Source organism: Poeciliopsis prolifica, unplaced genomic scaffold, assembly GCF_027474105.1.
Source record: "Poeciliopsis prolifica strain line A6 unplaced genomic scaffold, Auburn_PproV2 SCAFFOLD002, whole genome shotgun sequence".
In the NCBI taxonomy this organism is placed as follows: Eukaryota; Metazoa; Chordata; class Actinopteri; order Cyprinodontiformes; family Poeciliidae; genus Poeciliopsis; species Poeciliopsis prolifica.
This window is the reverse complement of record NW_026562377.1, coordinates 6,073,638-6,090,031: the sequence shown is the minus strand read 5'-3', so window position 1 is coordinate 6,090,031 and position 16,394 is coordinate 6,073,638. Positions and strand designations below refer to the sequence as shown.

Here is a 16,394-nt window from a genome sequence, read left to right as displayed (position 1 = left end):
CCTAAAACAAATCATATGAATAAAGGCTGAAAAATGTGAGCTTTACAACTAATACTCCTTTTCCATTGAGTGATGTCTGCTGAAAGAGACTTTTTTACATAAAGTTACACACAAACGCAGTATATTCAAGTCAAAATAGTTTTTATTTACAGCTCTTAACATCAGTGGTTTATTTTCCTTTACTCAGAAACAGATTAATTTGTAGCTTTATTATTTGGTGACAGAAGAAAAACTTTCACTTCTGATGCAACAAGCTTATTTAACTTCAACAAACCATGTGTAATATAATAACACAATTTATTCACATATTTCAGAGCAATCGGGTTGGTTAAACTCAAAGTTAAAAACAAATCATACATTTCAAAGATAAATTGAAGTCAGATTATTATAGGTGCCTCAAAGTTAAGCAAAAGGTTTATATTTGCATAGATATGTTAGTAAAAGAAAAACATTTTAATGTAAAATTACTATAATAAAGCAGGAAAATGTAGTTTAAGAAAAATAAATGTATAATTTTAATCACAGCATGAATAATCTGTACAATATTTACACAAAGTTTAAGGACAATTCAACCTGATCCTGAACTTGATGAGTAAATTTTCTGTTTACAATGTTTCAGTTTTTTCTCTTTTCCTTTTCATATGTACCAAAATGGACCTCTAATAATCGTTAAAAAGGGACCAGCATCTATTTCCAGCAACAGAAACCTTTGTGCTACTAACTTCTAGGAGGAAAGGGAAGCTGTAAAGCTAAAGAACAGTTCCTATAATAGTTACAAAAACTATAAGCCATAAAACAGACAGCTAATAGATTTGACCTATTTTGAAGCTTGCCATAAACACAAAACTTGAAATAGAGCCGCAACCTCCAGTCTTGATGATGTGTTTTTGTGCAAACTGCTCATGAATCACAAGGAAACATAAATGTTGCTATTTTAGCTCGCAGCAGACAAAATAGCGACTCTACGTGTCCTCGTCTCGAGTCTTTGTTGCAGTTTTACGATCGCTGAGACAATAAGAGGGCAAACCTGCTTTGGAGTCAGTCAAAGTCCATATTTAGTTTGTGAGCGAAGCACAAGTAAAATATTTACACCTGTATCCCTCTGGGTTTTTTACATCATGTTTACAAGCTGGACCAGGAACTTGGCTGACATCCTGTCTTTGAAAAACTAATCCCTCTTACTGATGATGAATTAATCAGTTACTTTTATGTAAAATGTAGTTTTATTATTCCCCCATCGAAAGGATTAGCGCCTCCCTCACACTGCTCCTTCAGACTAGCAGCAGCACCACCAATTAGCTAACACTTGTTGAAACTGTGAGTCAGCTAAACTCATTTTAAAACTATTTCTCATTGCAAAGCTCTTGAAAACGGTTGAAACGATGTAGAAGGCGAAGTCGGAAAGAGGTCTGCTCTTAAAGAGACAGAGGCCTGATTTCAAAGTGTTGAATTGCAAAGTCAAATTTCTTTTAAGATATTTTGATATATGTATACCTTTTTGAAACGACTGAAGATTGATTGATTCTGCTCTGAAATGAAAAATACACAATACTGCTCTTTTAATTAGCAGTAGCTTGGTGCTAACTCAGTCTTACATCTCAGGGAATAACATTTCTGCTTGCTTCCGTTTAACCAGAAAATTGTTTCACTTTCATCCACATTTAAGGTTAGACTAAAATAATTTAAGATCAGATTGTGTTTAGTGTGTTCTGTAAAGTACTGAAAATGTAGAAAGGTGTAATTTTGTTATGCTAATGATATCTACAGGTTTTGTCGAATTGCTTAACAATAGCAACATAAACACGTTGAAAGTTCACAGTCGAAGTTGTGGTGAGTTTTCTGTGCTTAAGCAATTGATGCTACAGGTAATAGATGGATTCACAACTCATATCAACCAACCTGAAAAATATTTAAAAAACATTTATTAACACATGTTGAACGAATGACGACACATGCAAGAGCAGAAAAAATATAGACTTTTGATTTCCAATATTATTGTCTTAACTCCAGTTTTACTGTAAACAATGAGCAGCAACTCTGTTTGTAGCTTCTGAAAATTGAGATTAATTACAATATGCAGTAAAACAAGTTTAATTATGAGCAGCTTCACACAAACTCCTGCTTGTTAGAGGATTAATGAAGCAAAATGACCAGTCACTTTTATCTCTCCCTCTCAAGCAAAATGAAAACAGGAAAAGATTGACTCAAGGTTTGACTCAAGGTGGTGAGTTTCCGGAGGGGGAACTCTGCTGCAGCTGTCAGCGCCAGACGTGTGGGTCGCAGCCTACCTCCCCTGCTGAGGCACAGGCTGCAGGAAAGCAGTGTTTGGTGGGACAAGCTGTGAAAAGATTGAGTGATTTTGTTATTGTTTAACCACAGATCGGGTATTTACTTCCTCACAGTGAAGTTTTACCGTTTTTGCCTTACCAAAATTCTTAAATCTGGACAGAAAATGTGTGAATCAATTGTTCATGTTCACATAGAGATTGCTTCTCTGTATCTTACCTTGCTGGGCAGCATTTGACGCAGGGTCTGAATCTCTGTGTCTTTCTGGGTCAGTTGTTGCTCCTGCACCATTTTATCTTTCAGTAATGTCGTTAACTAAAACAAAAGATGCACCAATTTAAAACAAAAATGCATTTTAATTTATTTATTAAAGCTACAGTTTGTAACTTTCATAAAACATGTTTTTTAATCTATTTATTAAAGTTATCATTACACCGTGACAGAATAGTGTCAATCACTCTTCTGTATGTGCTGCTCACACCCCGTCTGCTCTGCTAGTTAGCATGACTACCAACAACGTTTTTCTGTAACATTTGTTTCTCTGCCTAAGTCCCTCCTCCTGACTAATTGGTTGTTTTTGACCAATAGCAGTGCATTTCTTCAGATGATAATAGTAGAAGATTATTTGGGAAAATATGTCTCCTACTAGTTTTAACAATCATGTAAAAATCATATTTTTGTAGAAGCTACTGCAGCTTTAAACTGAAGAAAACGGCTTTTCTCAGCTCCAGAACCTACCTGAAGATCACAAAGCTTTTGCTGCTCGTTTAAATCCGAGGTAGCTTTAGCGACCGCCGTCTTGTATTTGTCTTCACACTGCTGCAGTTTGGAGGTCAGATCCGAGTTTTGCACCTCAAGCTCACTGGACCGCAATTGAATCTCAGTCATCTGCAGGATAAAATCATATTTTCTCTTTAAAAAACAAAACATTTAATGGATATTTAATTTCCTTCCTTAGTTTATCTTGGATGTGGCGCACAGGCCAGTTTAACTGAACTCTGAAAGGAAAAGCTAAAGTTTATCAGGTGAAGAAATAAATCCTATAAAGGTGAAGCTTTCTGGTTGTCCTTTGGAGCTTTTTAAAGATTAACAACATTATGTTGTTGCTTAAGACAAGTTTAGTCTTTTGTCCTGCTGCATCAGCAGGGCGGACAGCTTCACCTCGGCATTGACCTCGGGTTTGCCTCACAGGACATCTGTCTCTTTAGCTGGATTTATCAGGAATGATGCCGTGAGTAAACTTCCTCCCTGGAGAAACGGGTTTCCTGCTCAGCTTGTTTTTTGCAGGGGATTTTAGGAAGAAATGTGTTGAGGGAAAGTTCCCGGGTTGATTTGGCCGAGGTTATTACCTGTGAGGTTTAATGCTCTGCAGATAATATGATTCCCTAAGGTATTAACTTATTATTTGGTGAAATTGTTTATTCTAATTATTTCTCCTCTTTGATTTTATGATGTGATTTTCTGTCTCTATTTAGATTTTTTATTAGACCAACATTGGCAGCCAAACTTGATGCAAAACTCACTTTGATTTACTAAACCACAGAAAAAACTTAACTTTCACCAAAACCAGGAGAAATTGTCACATTGCTGCAGCGTTGGATGTTTTTAAGCCTGAAATGTTGTTTCTTTTCAATCTCTTTATGCTTTGGGACTGAACCAGTCTGCATTCACGCACCTTCTCGCCCACATGGTCCAGATACGGCTGGAACTTGTTCTCCACATCCCTGGACAAGTTGGTGCAGTTGCTTTTTATCGTCTCCAGCTGTTCTTTCTGGCTCTTGCAGGTGAGGTGGAACGTCAGCGAGTGAGGGAACAGGTTGTCGATCTTATTCAAAAACTTGGTGGTCACTGTCTGGATCCCACTCAGAGATTGAACAAAGTCTTCTTTGCACTTCCTGATTTGAAAAAAAAGGAAGAAGCCATTATTAGATTGTTCTTTACATTTTAGGACAAATGCACCATCTGGACAGACAGACAAGAGGACGGCACCTTCTGTAGGTGGTGAGTTTCTCCTCCTGGAGACTCGTGGCTTCATGCCGTTTCCTGACCTCCATGAGAAGGCCGTCTCGATCTCTGATGGCGTTGTCTCGATCTCTGATGGCGTTGTCTCGATCTCTGATGGCGTTGTCCTTCTCGGACAACAAATTCTGAACGTTTGATGTAACAAATGCTGTCGCGTTGTGGATGTGTTCCTGACACTTTGCTTTATCTGCAGGATTCAGACGGAAGGTTTGTGTCACAGGAAAATCTAATCTAACTAGAATTCAGTGTTGGATCATTTCTGCTTGCTTTAGTCAGTTTAGTAGACATTAGTTTGATCTGCAGGACAATCACTTGCAATGAATCCATATTACATTTTTATTCAGTCCTGGAAAACTTCAGAAGTCAAACTCTTACAAGTATCTTCGGACTGCTTATGAACTCTTAATGTTTCAGTCGCAGCTAAAGTTGTTGTTTGCTTTGCTCTGAGATGTTTATGCAGTGTTGAACTTACTGATATGTGTAGCTGGTGGAAGACAGGGAGGACAGCGCATAGGAGTGATGCTTTTCTGCTTTTCAAGGTTTGCCCATTTAAAAAAAAACGACATAAAAGAAGGTGAATTAGATGATGAACAGGTTTTCATTTCTATTATTACAAAGATGATCAACGGAGAAGCAACGGTAATGTGCAGAAAATTGTTTCAGCCACTGAAAATAAAAAAAGAAAAGAATTTGACTGATTTTTTTACTTTTTTTTTTCAGATTTCTGAATTTCATCTTCTGAGATCAAATCAGAAATCTAAGGGGGAAAAAAGCCAGAATTCATTTTTTGAGTGTTTCTAATCGTTTTCCACAGAAGTGCCATTAAGAACAGAAATGAAAGTGAGGATGGAAATGATGAGATGATCTCGGGTTATCTTGACAAAGTGCAGTTCTGCAACTTGACAGAGAAAAATGCAGCTTCCTCTTGTTTATTCTCTGAACTTACAAGGTTGAATCTGGATTTTGTGAAGTTGGCCTCAGCTTGCTGCTTCGCTAGCTCTTTCTGCAGAGCCGTTTTCTCAACCACACAAGTTGCAAGCTTTTTTCCAAGCTCAACTTTCTCCTTTGTCAGTTTCATGTTGTCTGTGCTCAGCTTGGTAAATTCCAGGTCCAGTTTCTGCACAATATATGAAGAATCAGCAATAGTTCAATGCAGAGTCAGATATTCACATTTACCTGAGAAACTTTATGGGAAAAATTAACTTTTAGGGGTATTTTTATTAAGCTTAAGGGTGTTTTAATGCTTTCTGAACAGATCATTCACTGTTAAACAAAGATTAAATGAAACAATAATGCAACATGCACTTTTTAGTTTGACTTGAGAAGATTTTTATGAAGTATTGTAAAACATCTGGATACTCTTCTCCACTGTAAGTAACTTCACTGAATGAAGAACCAAAAATTCACCAGACAGACACAAAACTAAAACATAAATTTAATTGATCGTATTTTTCCTTATTTTGTAATTATGTGAATAATTACATATAAAATACCAACATTTAAATAACTGATGTTTTGATCAGCTACTTATTACTTGAGTAGCCTTTTTACCAGAGACTTTTTCACTCTCAGTTGAGTCATTTCTTTTTACTTTTACATGAGTAAAATATGTTGAAGTAGTGCTACTTTTACTTGAGTACAACTTTTGTGTACTTTACCCTCGTCTCGTTCAATGTTTGTGTTTTCTTTAACTGAAAAATGTCACATAGTCCTTTAAAATCATGCTTTTGTAAGATTTTTTTCTCATCAGACTCTGATAAAAGTTACTTTATGAGCATGTAAAGGAAATCACTAACCTTGACCCGCTCCTCCTCTGCAGACTTTTCTGGCTGTCCATAGATGAGCAGGAGCACCAGGCTGACGATGATGAGCGACTGGATGAGGGATGAAAAGAAGAAAATGATCCTCATGTAGTAGCCGCAGCTCTTTCCTTTGTTCCTGTACAGCGGCTGCCGGGCCTCTGGGCCGAGCTTGACCCGGGAGCAGCTGGAGCTGTACATGGCTGCCGGTGGTGAAATGGTTGCAGCTGGTTTTTTGTGATAATATTAACAGAAATTATTTGATAATAAAGAAAATGTTTTTCAAAATTCTTCAGTCTTGATCTTCTCTGCAGAGAAAAAGGAGATGTTTACCAAGTTGAGTTTCATATTTTTTTAATCCTTGGTTTTTAAGATGCTGAAATGATCAGGCAGAGATGTGGTGAACAGGGAGCCTAATGAGTGTGAAGGGAACAGGTTAATAAAGGGTTCGTCCTGGACGCCCCTCCTCTCTACTTCCTGAATGACCGGCATCGATGCTCAGAAACTTTTCATGCAACAGAAGACACGTTATTGTCACAGAAACTCAAATAATAACAAAAAAAATCTCCACAAGTTTTAAGACAGAATGGTTTACTGTATATTTCCCCCCACTGATGTTTGACGTCAACTAAATATGAGCAAAATCCAGATTTTCAAGACGGTATATGTGACTATTATCTGTAGAAAGGTCTGTAGAAATGTTATTTTTTCTACCATTTCTTTTATTTGAGTAAAAATATGTCAAATTAGTTCTACTTCAGTCCAGACTACCCTTCTCTGGTTTAATGCTTACATGTTTTTCTGGAGCTGTTTATTAAAAATGTGACCTAAATTATGCATTTTCAGGATTTTTTTTATCAGCAGATAAATGGGCAAAAGCTATTTTATCAGCATGCATTCATGAACTGTTTGACTGCAGTTTGGTTTTATTGTGAAAGGTCAGAAAAATGGGGTGAAAGGTCACCTCTGACCTTTCACCCCATTTTTTTGTCCTCTCTGAGGTTACTTTCATTTATCCAAAATGACATTTTGTGATAAAAGTCATAAAATCTTATTACGTCACACAGACAGTTGTTTGTGAGTTGTCAAAAATATCAAGGTTTTAACAGATTTTGTTTTTATTTATTTTTATTATTTAACCTTTATTCCACATCAGAGATTAAAAATCTCTTTTGGAAGAGGATCCTAGCAAAGACTGGCTGAAGTATAAAGAGGTTACACAACATTTACAGAAGAGCGGCACAGAAAAAGTAAATAATATCATAAATGACATGAATTATTGAGTCGAAACATTCACAGATCGATGATTCCTTCCCAAAACAACAGCCTTAAAAACATGTAATGACCAGAAACTTTAAGTTAATGTATGTTTGGAATTGGCTCAAAGAGGACGGAGCAGAGAACTGAAAAGATTTCAAGAAATTTGTTTGCCTGAGCACAAGTTACTCAACAGGTTGTTGCTAGGTAACCATGGAACAGTGAGTTGCTAGGTAACCATGGAACAGTGAGTTGCTAGATAACCATGGAACAGTGAGTTGCTAGGTAACCATGGAATCAATCAATCAATCAATCAATCAAATTTTATTTGTATAGCACATTTCAGCTACAAGGCATTTCAAAGTGCTTTACATCATAAAACACAAAACACAAAGGCATGCAACATATAATAAAATACCAAGTTTTTTTTTTTCTCCCTCTTTTTCCCTTTCTTCCCCCTTCCCTTTGACACGGAATTTAAGCGCTTGTTACCGCCGGACTCCGCCGTCCGTTTAACCACGGGTATTCGCCGGGCCCCGTTGCCCACAACAGGAAAAAAAAAAAAAAAAAAAAAAAAAAAAAATTACATACATATCCACAAAATCAAATCCATACATATTACATTTCAAATGCAACTCTAAACAGGTGCGTTTTACTTGAGATTTGAAGGAAGTCAGGGTTTCCGCTGTTTTACAGTTTTCTGGAAGTTTGTTCCAAATTTTTGGTCCATAGATGCTGAAAGCTGCTTCTCCTCTCTTGGTTCTGGTTCTGGGGATGCAGAGCAGACCAGAACCAGAAGACCTGAGAGGTCTGGAAGGTTGATACAACAACAGCAGATCTTTGATGTTGTGGTGCTAAACCATTCAGTGATTTGTAAACTAACAACAATATTTTAAAATCTATTCTTTGAGCTACAGGGAGCCAGTGGAGGGACTTTAAAACTGGTGTTATGTCTCTATCTTCCTGGTTTTAGTGAGAACGCGAGCAGCAGCATTCTGGATCAGTTGCAGCTGTTTGATTGATTTGTTGGACAGGCCTGTGAAGACGCTGTTGCAATAATCAATGCGACTAAAGACAAACGCATGAATGAGTTTCTCTAGATCTGGCTGAGACATTAGTCCTCTAATCCTGGAGATGTTCTTCAGGTGATAGAAGGCCGATTTTTGTTACTGTCTTTATGTGGCTCTGGAGGTTCAAGTCCGAGTCCATCACTACTCCCAGGTTTCGGGCCTGATCGCTAGTTTTTAGTTGTAATAACTGAAGCTGTGCATTGACTCTAGATCGTTCCTCTTTAGGTCCAAAAATAATGACTTCAGTTTTATTTTTGTTCAGTTGGAGAAAGTTTTGGCACATCCACACATTTATCTGCTCTAAGCATTTATTCAGTGATTGGATGGGTTCAGAGTCACCTGGTGACATCGTAATGTAGAGCTGTGTGTCATCCGCATAGTTGTGGTAGCTAATATTATTTCCTGTTATGACCTGAGCTAGTGGGAGAATATAAATATTAAATAAGAGGGGTCCTAGGATTGAACCTTGGGGTACCCCACATGTGACCTTTGACCTCTTTGATGAGAAATTTCCAATTGAAACAAAGAAATCCTGTTCTTTATGTAGGATTCAAACCAGTCGAGCACAGTGAGTTGCTAGGTAACCAAAGAGTTAAAGAGACAGCTGGTTCCACCACTATGCTCAGCTTAAGCCTTTCCTCTGCCTACATTTCCCAGAATGCTGTGCAGAGTTCAGTGAATATTCGAAATATTAAATTTTCTATCTGATGCATCATCTATTGATATTGCGTTTCTATCGTAATATGTGTATTATTATTGATTTATTGTCCAGCCCTGCATTGACAGATTTTTATAAGACGGTACCTTTTCTTTCTATGGTGATCAAAGGCCTAATCAATCAGGCAGATTGGTTTACAATTGTTTGTTTTTTTCCTTTGATGTAAATGTAAAATGTATTTTTGTACATTTCTTGCTTCATTATCTGCTGTTTCAGCAAATGGCCTTTGTTGAGACTGTATACTCCAGTTAACAATAAATCAATCACTAGAATAGATGACAAACTATTTAAATAATCGATTCATCATCATTAATTGTTTCAGCTCTAAAGCATGCTGTGTATGTAAATTACAAACAGTGGGTCAAAATTAGTACTTGAAGAACTGTGTAGAACATGTTTTTGGTAAATAATGTGACTATATTAAAGTAAACTTCCACTTGTGTGCCTCAAGAAAGCAGGAAGCATTACCTATCCACTTTTAAATATAGCAGGAGCAGAATTCCTCATCCTATTCCCTGGTGAAGGACGAACAATGTATAAGAAGTAAAGCAGAAAAAGCCAAACAAATACAGAAAAATTTCCACCACATCCTGTCCTGAGCCTATGCGGAAAGGAGTCATGGCAGAGGAGGACTGAGAGAACAGAAACAATAGGTAGCTGTCACTCTACAGAGCTGAGGGAATAACAAAGTCTCCCTCTGGGCGCTCTCCATCCCAGCCAAGCTGTTATCAGGGCCGATGACGTGAGGCACACAACAGGCTGTTGGGAAGAGTGTGACGGGGCAAAGGTTCTCTAAGCGCCAGGTCACATTTTCCTGTTCACCCAGATATGTCTGACAGCCTTCCTTCAAATGAAAAAAGACAAATTTATGAAGATAGAGCAGCAGCGCAGGCTAATGACCTCTGAACAAAGGCAGGAAGTCAACCGGTTGGAGACTGACACCTTTTGAGACAACCGGCCAATCGGACAGGAAGATATATCTCAAGCACTGCAGAATTGTTCAGGCAATAGTGGCACATTTGCACTATCTGATGGGGAGATATTCAAAATTGTTCAGACTAAAGTGCTTGAGGCCCAACAAAATGAAAAAACATAAAATAAAATCAAGCAAGTGTATTTGTTAAAACTATCACAATGTTGTGATAGGATGAGACAGATAATCAATTATCTGGCCATAAAAATCCCTGAAAAAGTGATTTCTGTATTTATCTTCTGGCTTGAAACTTTAAAACTGGTTACCTAAATATGAGCAATTATTGAAAATTGCTTTGCATTTTCTAGAAAATTCAGATTTTTGTATTTTATAACAAGATAAAACAAAATATGGAAATCGCGCCCCCCAAAAAAAAAAAATTCTCAGGCTTTTCCAGAGTTTTTGACACAACATAGAAAAATGTGTGTTCATGTTATCATTTGTTGGATTTAGAAAATATGAACCAAGTTCTGTTCAGACAGCAGAACATGGTGGGGCTTTCTGTCTGAGCTGGATGTATTTCAATCTGCTGCCATCTACTGGCCAAATCGGTAAAACAATTAATTGGAATAAAAAATGGCTTTCCAAAAAAGCTTCTGCCCTTTTGTTACTTTTCAACTGCCATTAATATTTTTTATTTTTTCAAATAAGTTTGACTTTAAGATGATACATAAGTTGAATACAGTTAGCATTACGACACTACAAAAAAATAATAGTTTTATACACCTAAACTATGCTAAGCTAAACAGGTTAGTTGTTTGACTAGAAATTCGCCTGTGCCCTTTTGTTGTTCCATAACCACCACTAATATATAACTTTGATTGTTTCAAGTTTATTTAGTGCCCTCTGTCCCTCTTGAGACCTTCCCTAGTGCCTCCTCCGAGTTTCTCCGAGTTCCCTAGTGCATCCTCCGAGTTCCCTAGTGCCTCCTCCGAGTTCCCTAGTGCCTCCTCCGAGTTCCCTAGTGCCTCCTCCGAGTTCCCTAGTGCCTCCTCCGAGTTCCCTAGTGCCTCCTACCATTTTCTCCGAGTTCCCTAGGGCCTCCTCCCAGTTTCTCCGAGTTCTCTAGTGCCTCTTCCGAGTTCCCTAGTGCCTCTTCCGAGTTCCCTAGTGCCTCCTCCGAGTTCCCTAGTGCCTCCTCCGAGTTCCCTAGTGCAAAGTTTTTCCAGATCATTTACAATAAACTGACAGTTATAAAGATAAAACAGCTTTAACCTGATGAAGGTTCTATTTATGAGCCCCTCTGTTGTGGAGAGGTTTAGATAAAAAGTTGTGACAGGCAGTATGTAGCCCCCAGAAAACATTCCAGCATGGAAACAAAGGAGCAACTATGGAAGAAAAACATTACGGTAAAGCTAATATCTGGCGCTGAATAGGAAGTCTTGAGGAAAAAAACCTCCCACAAACTAAAAGAAACATATAGTCTAATAATTTTTTAAGTCACATTGTTCTGGGTGATCAAACCCTGACATACAAATTAATCTGCAACTTTTATTTATTGTGTTTTATGTATCTTTTGTTGACATTCTGCCTCTCTAAATTAAAATAGCCAGTCAGGATGTCGTTTTGTTTGTAAATAGTCAAACTTTCAAATTCATTACATTCAGAAGCAAAAACACAAATATGAAAGAGATCTTTGCAAAACCTGAAGATTCAAACATTGCAACTTCCACTCTTTATTAGGTTATTTTTTTATTTATTTGAACTCTCATCATCCACTCCCTCATTACCAGGACATTTCAAGTGATTTTCACCACATAACAGAACAATTTGGTTGCCATCAGTGACTTCTTGAAACCCTCACTCCCCAGATATTCTCACAACGTTTGTTCAAAACCAAAGAAAAAAATAACAGTGACATTGTGCCTTCACATAAAAAATAAAGCAAAAGGAAAAGTTCTGCTGAATCTGCAGCATGTGTGGATTTCACAGATAAGCGAGGCGGTTTTAATTTGTCCGTTTTACACTGTCGCCTCCGTGTCCGGGGTGTCGTCCCCCTCCAGCAGGCTGTAGGACGCGTGGCTCTGGAATGGTCTCTGCAGAGGATGAGCCAGCAGTTTGGCCATGCAGTTGTGCAGCTCGATGGCGGGTCCACTCAGGGAAACCTCGAAGCGGTAACACATGCCTCTGGAGTCCAGGGTACAGAACGAAGTGTAGGTCTCCTGGGAAACCAAACACTTTAAAAGATGGTCAAAGAACTACTGATCGACTCGAGAAGCTTGAAGCTTGTATACTGAAGCTCGTAATTCCTTCAGATTGATTTTTTTTTAGAAGTACTAGTCCCACAAGAAGATTATTTTACTTATAATAAGACATTTTTTCCATAAGTGCCAGTGGAATTAGTACTTTTTACAATAATAATGATAACTGACATAATACAATTTGGAGTAAGACTGTAACATATCAAAAAGCAGAATAAGTGAATCGCTGTGAATACTTTCCGATGCGCTGTATATGTAAACTAATTTTAAACTTCCCAAACACTGATGAGCTTCTGCAATATGTTTATTTTAAGTAACCATACAGGAACAGAGAAGTAACCTCTAACTTAAATGCCTCTTTAACAACAAACGGGCCGTAAAAATGCAACTTGAGAAGCAAAATATGAAAAACACAATTTTCACATTTGGATGATAATGAAGGAACAATTTATTCTGGGTGTTTATTCACTGTCCATCCATTCTGCAAGTTTTGTATGTAAATTCTGAGCTCATTGATGTCACAGTAAACATTTAGACATACATTTAGAAAGTAAGAAAATGTCTTTAAAAAACACTAAAGGAAACACTCACCCTCCAGCTGGTCTCATCTCCTTGGTCCTCCATCCCGTTGTGTAAATAAACAACATCAAAGAAGAAATATGGAGATTGCAGCATTTTCTGAAACAGGAATAAAAAACTTCATCACCACAAGCTAAAACAGATAGATGCTTTGACTACACCACAGACAGAGCAGTGACTCACACTGAGAGCTTCTGAAGGGTTGAACTGCATGGGCCCAGCGTGGCGGCTGTAGATGAGAACGGTTCGGACCACGTAGGGAGGCGGGATGGTCTGGACGTTCTCCATCGACGGCAACTCAATCTTCTGTCGACTGCAACAGAAACAAGATTTTAACATTTCTACGTACGTTTTTATTTTTGCAATTAAATTTGAGAAAATTAGAGAAACATAAACATAGCTCACATGACGTTAAGGAGATCTTCCAGGTCTAGATGTAGAGGTTAAGGGTAATCTGATTTTACTATTGAAACTATTTTGGTGAATGTTTGATGGAAGGATACTGAAGGACTCGCACACATTGGTTTCCAGGTCATACAGACAGCTGCAGAGCTCTCTGGGGTCAGATGTGAAGCCAGACAGCTGGGGCAAAAAAACAAAACAATTATGAAGGGAAATTTCCACAAAGTTCATAAAATAAAATAAAAACAAAAAGCAAAAGTAGATGAGATGTAATTGTTTTTGTGCTGCAGGGTTTTGAAGAGTCCATCTTTCCTAATTTGTGTTTAGAACAGAACTATACTAGTAAGAAAAATGATTGGATTTCTGAATTTAAATACTAGATTATGTTTATAAGTTCAGGTTGTTTTTGCTGAGTAACCAGAGATAAAAAAATTATAAAACGTTGTTATGAAAAGTCTCGTGTACCGACCCACAGAGCATCATCGTTGATGACAACCAGAGCAAACTCGTGTCGTTTGTCGATCTTGTGTTTTGTTCTCACAAACATCTCGATCATCTTCTGGGATATGTTCAAGGCGTTTGTTTTCGATCTAAACAGAGAGACCATGAAATGACGCAATGTTACGCTCTAAAGCCATAAAACAGTGAAGCAGTCTGCTGTGTTTTTACACACCCATTGAAAGACTCCAGCTTAGGTAAAGACATTTCTTCAGAAAGATCTAGACAGATTATCTGCACAGAGGGAAACAAGGCAGGAAAGTCTGAAAACATTAAAATGAAGTCATATATAAATCAACATCACAGTAAAATGAAAGTACAGCCTTTTTCAATTCTATAGCTTCTCTCTGGGCGTAATAAAAATTAGCTACTTCCATTATCTAGTCATTTACTTTAAATAAAACATCAAGATTCAGATGGAAGTTTTGTCTGTATATTTTATGCTACTACTGTGATAATGATAAAAATGATGATAAAAAATAATTTATTATGAGTTTTTATTAAGCTAACTGTATGGCTTGAATGGCACAGTAATCATAGAGCCACAAAATCTGCTCTTACCATTTTAGGGGGCCACTTACTTATAGAAATATGTTTTATATCACTAAACTGCACATATTAACTGCATTTGATCACATTTTCAAATGTACTGATATTTATTTATGTTCTTGTGGAACAAACAGTGCAGAAAATAGTAAAAAAAAATAATATATTAGTTCTGTTTTTTGTTTGTTTAACATCATTAAAGGAAATGTATTGAGGCGACAATCAAAATGAAAAATTTTACAATAAAAGAAGAATTCGACAAATACACACCCCTAGAGAAGACCTCAAATTTGCACCAAGATTAATGCAGTATCCAGAAAGGTTCATACAACTCAACAAATTGTGTTAATAAACATTAAACCTTTCTACTTTTGAGGTTACATTTAAACATCCTAATTATTTAATTTAATAAAACCAGGTAAAAACTAGTTTTTTTTTTATAGACACAGAACCTTGAGGATTTGAATTCTTGATCACTTTAACTTCCTGAAAAAGAAAGCATTTTTGTGTACGGTGGACCTACCACTTTCTCTGGACAATTGACTCTGGGAACTCGGAGCTGGTATTCTGCTGGTGGAGGAATGGACGTACTGAGGACCGGCTGCTGTTGAGGGGCCTTCGGCCGTTCTTTGACCGTCACAGCTGCAGCGGACATCTGGGCCGTGGTGCCAGCTGCTGTTCCAGAACCAGCTGTCACGGAAACGGCCACAGGGGAAACCACAGCCTGAGATGTAGTGGCCGAAATCGTTGTTGTGATAGAGCTCAGAGGGCTGTCGGTGGTCGAGGCTTCGCCTTCGCCCTCCACGCGGTTCCCCACTGCCGGCTGAGGTATGGTCGGGTTCCCGTTGCCTCCGAGGCTGCCAGTGCTGCTGCGACGGTCCTCGGCACCTTCGGGGTTGGAGCGTGTTCGGGGTCGCAGCTCCACTGGACGTTCCTCTCCATCAGCTGGACCTGGCTCTGGAGTCTCCATGGAAACACTGGATGCAAACAAAGTGGAGGTGATGAGTTTAGTGTGCTGTAGATGGAGCATTTAAAACTGAATAACAAACTTAAAAAAGCACTTAAATCAACAAAAGAATTTAAGAATGAATTAAAGTAAAATGACTGCAGAACATGTTTATTTCACCAATTAAATTCCACAAGTCATTCAGTACACAAGATTTGATTTATTTGAAGCATTTAGCTGTTTTAGGTGGTTATCACAATACAGTTGACATAAATCCACAATTGAAAACTCAATTAATGTGACATATTAATATTCAAAATCCAGACATATATCTTGTATTTTCCTTTTTAATACAAAATCTCTGCCTTTCAGATGGACCTTATTAATCCTAAAGCTTAAATTATGGCTTATTTTACCAAATCACTGTACAATTTCTGCAGCTATTCCAAATAATTTTTTTCCTCTAAGTGAACATGTAACTAGCTTTATCTTTAAATGTCCACAACGATCTTAATAGTTGAACAAAAGGTACGTTGTACAGAATGAATCTTGATAACATGAAAACAGATTTAGCTGTTAGCATTAGTTAGCTTCTATAAAATTAACAAGCAGCTCAGTATATAACCACCATATATAAAATGTAAAAAATACTACTTACGTTATTAAGAAATAAGAAGCGTCTTTGTTTTATGTGCAACAAACTGTCATATATAGTGCTGAAAACAAATCACAAGCTGAGCTAACGTTTGTTTTGAACGGGTAACTTCCTGTTCGAAATCAACACAGCCAGAACTTCCGGCCCGCCCTGCATTGTGGGTAATGAAGTTTTTGGGTTGATTTAAAGTTTTTTGTTTTGTAGACCACCAGGAGCGCGATAAAATAATCTTCAACAACATCAGTGATAATGACAATAATAATTTATTATGAAAAATAGAGTGAAAGCTTAGTGGTGCAGTTAAAACAAATATTAGAGTCTTTTTTATTATCTGCCTGTAAATATGAAAGAACTCTACAAAACAAGAATAGGCTATTATGTTTTGAATAAAAAATTATTACCTTTTGCAATGTTGTATCAATGTGTGGTTTTGCCGACTACT

General features: G+C 37.5%; 2 protein-coding genes across 3 annotated transcripts; both read right to left on the bottom strand.

The window, feature by feature from the left end:
- Positions 1-124: 124 nt before the first annotated feature.
- plvapb (plasmalemma vesicle associated protein b) lies at positions 125-6,507 on the bottom strand. Of its 2 annotated transcripts, none has more exons than XM_055047703.1 (8): positions 6,105-6,507; positions 5,255-5,425; positions 4,781-4,838; positions 4,276-4,495; positions 3,962-4,181; positions 3,025-3,174; positions 2,506-2,601; positions 125-2,338 (listed from the first exon to the last, which is right to left on the bottom strand). In XM_055047703.1, exons 1-8 carry the CDS (start codon positions 6,306-6,308, stop codon positions 2,285-2,287), a joined length of 1,173 nt encoding a protein of 390 aa, XP_054903678.1. In that variant the 5' UTR covers positions 6,309-6,507; the 3' UTR covers positions 125-2,284. The 2 variants fall into 2 exon arrangements, with proteins under 2 accessions (XP_054903678.1, XP_054903688.1); XM_055047713.1 differs by having other exon boundaries at positions 4,781-4,835.
- Positions 6,508-11,978: 5,471 nt separating this feature from the next.
- babam1 (BRISC and BRCA1 A complex member 1) lies at positions 11,979-16,073 on the bottom strand. The gene is made up of 9 exons (XM_055047726.1): positions 15,956-16,073; positions 14,875-15,328; positions 13,981-14,039; positions 13,777-13,897; positions 13,409-13,487; positions 13,311-13,335; positions 13,089-13,218; positions 12,918-13,004; positions 11,979-12,287 (listed from the first exon to the last, which is right to left on the bottom strand). The coding sequence occupies exons 2-9, from the start codon at positions 15,319-15,321 to the stop codon at positions 12,087-12,089; spliced, it is 1,149 nt and encodes a 382-aa protein (XP_054903701.1). The 5' UTR covers positions 15,322-15,328; positions 15,956-16,073; the 3' UTR covers positions 11,979-12,086.
- Positions 16,074-16,394: the final 321 nt, after the last annotated feature.

Bases quoted from the DNA above. Each gene is read 5' to 3' on its own strand.
- babam1 (XM_055047726.1), bottom strand. From the start codon at position 15,321: ATGGAGACTCCAGAGCCAGGTCCAGCTGATGGAGAGGAACGTCCAGTG. The intron at 13,488-13,776 runs GTCGGTACACGA...TTTTTGCCCCAG, and splicing joins TCAACGATGATGCTCTGTGG to CTGTCTGGCTTCACATCTGA. The intron at 13,005-13,088 runs GTGAGTCACTGC...TTCCTGTTTCAG, and splicing joins ACCCTTCAGAAGCTCTCAGT to AAAATGCTGCAATCTCCATA.
- plvapb (XM_055047703.1), bottom strand. From the start codon at position 6,308: ATGTACAGCTCCAGCTGCTCCCGGGTCAAGCTCGGCCCAGAGGCCCGG. The intron at 2,602-3,024 runs GTAGGTTCTGGA...CTTTTGTTTTAG, and splicing joins AAAAGCTTTGTGATCTTCAG to TTAACGACATTACTGAAAGA. The intron at 2,339-2,505 runs GTAAGATACAGA...ATCTTTTCACAG, and splicing joins GTCAAATGCTGCCCAGCAAG to CTTGTCCCACCAAACACTGC.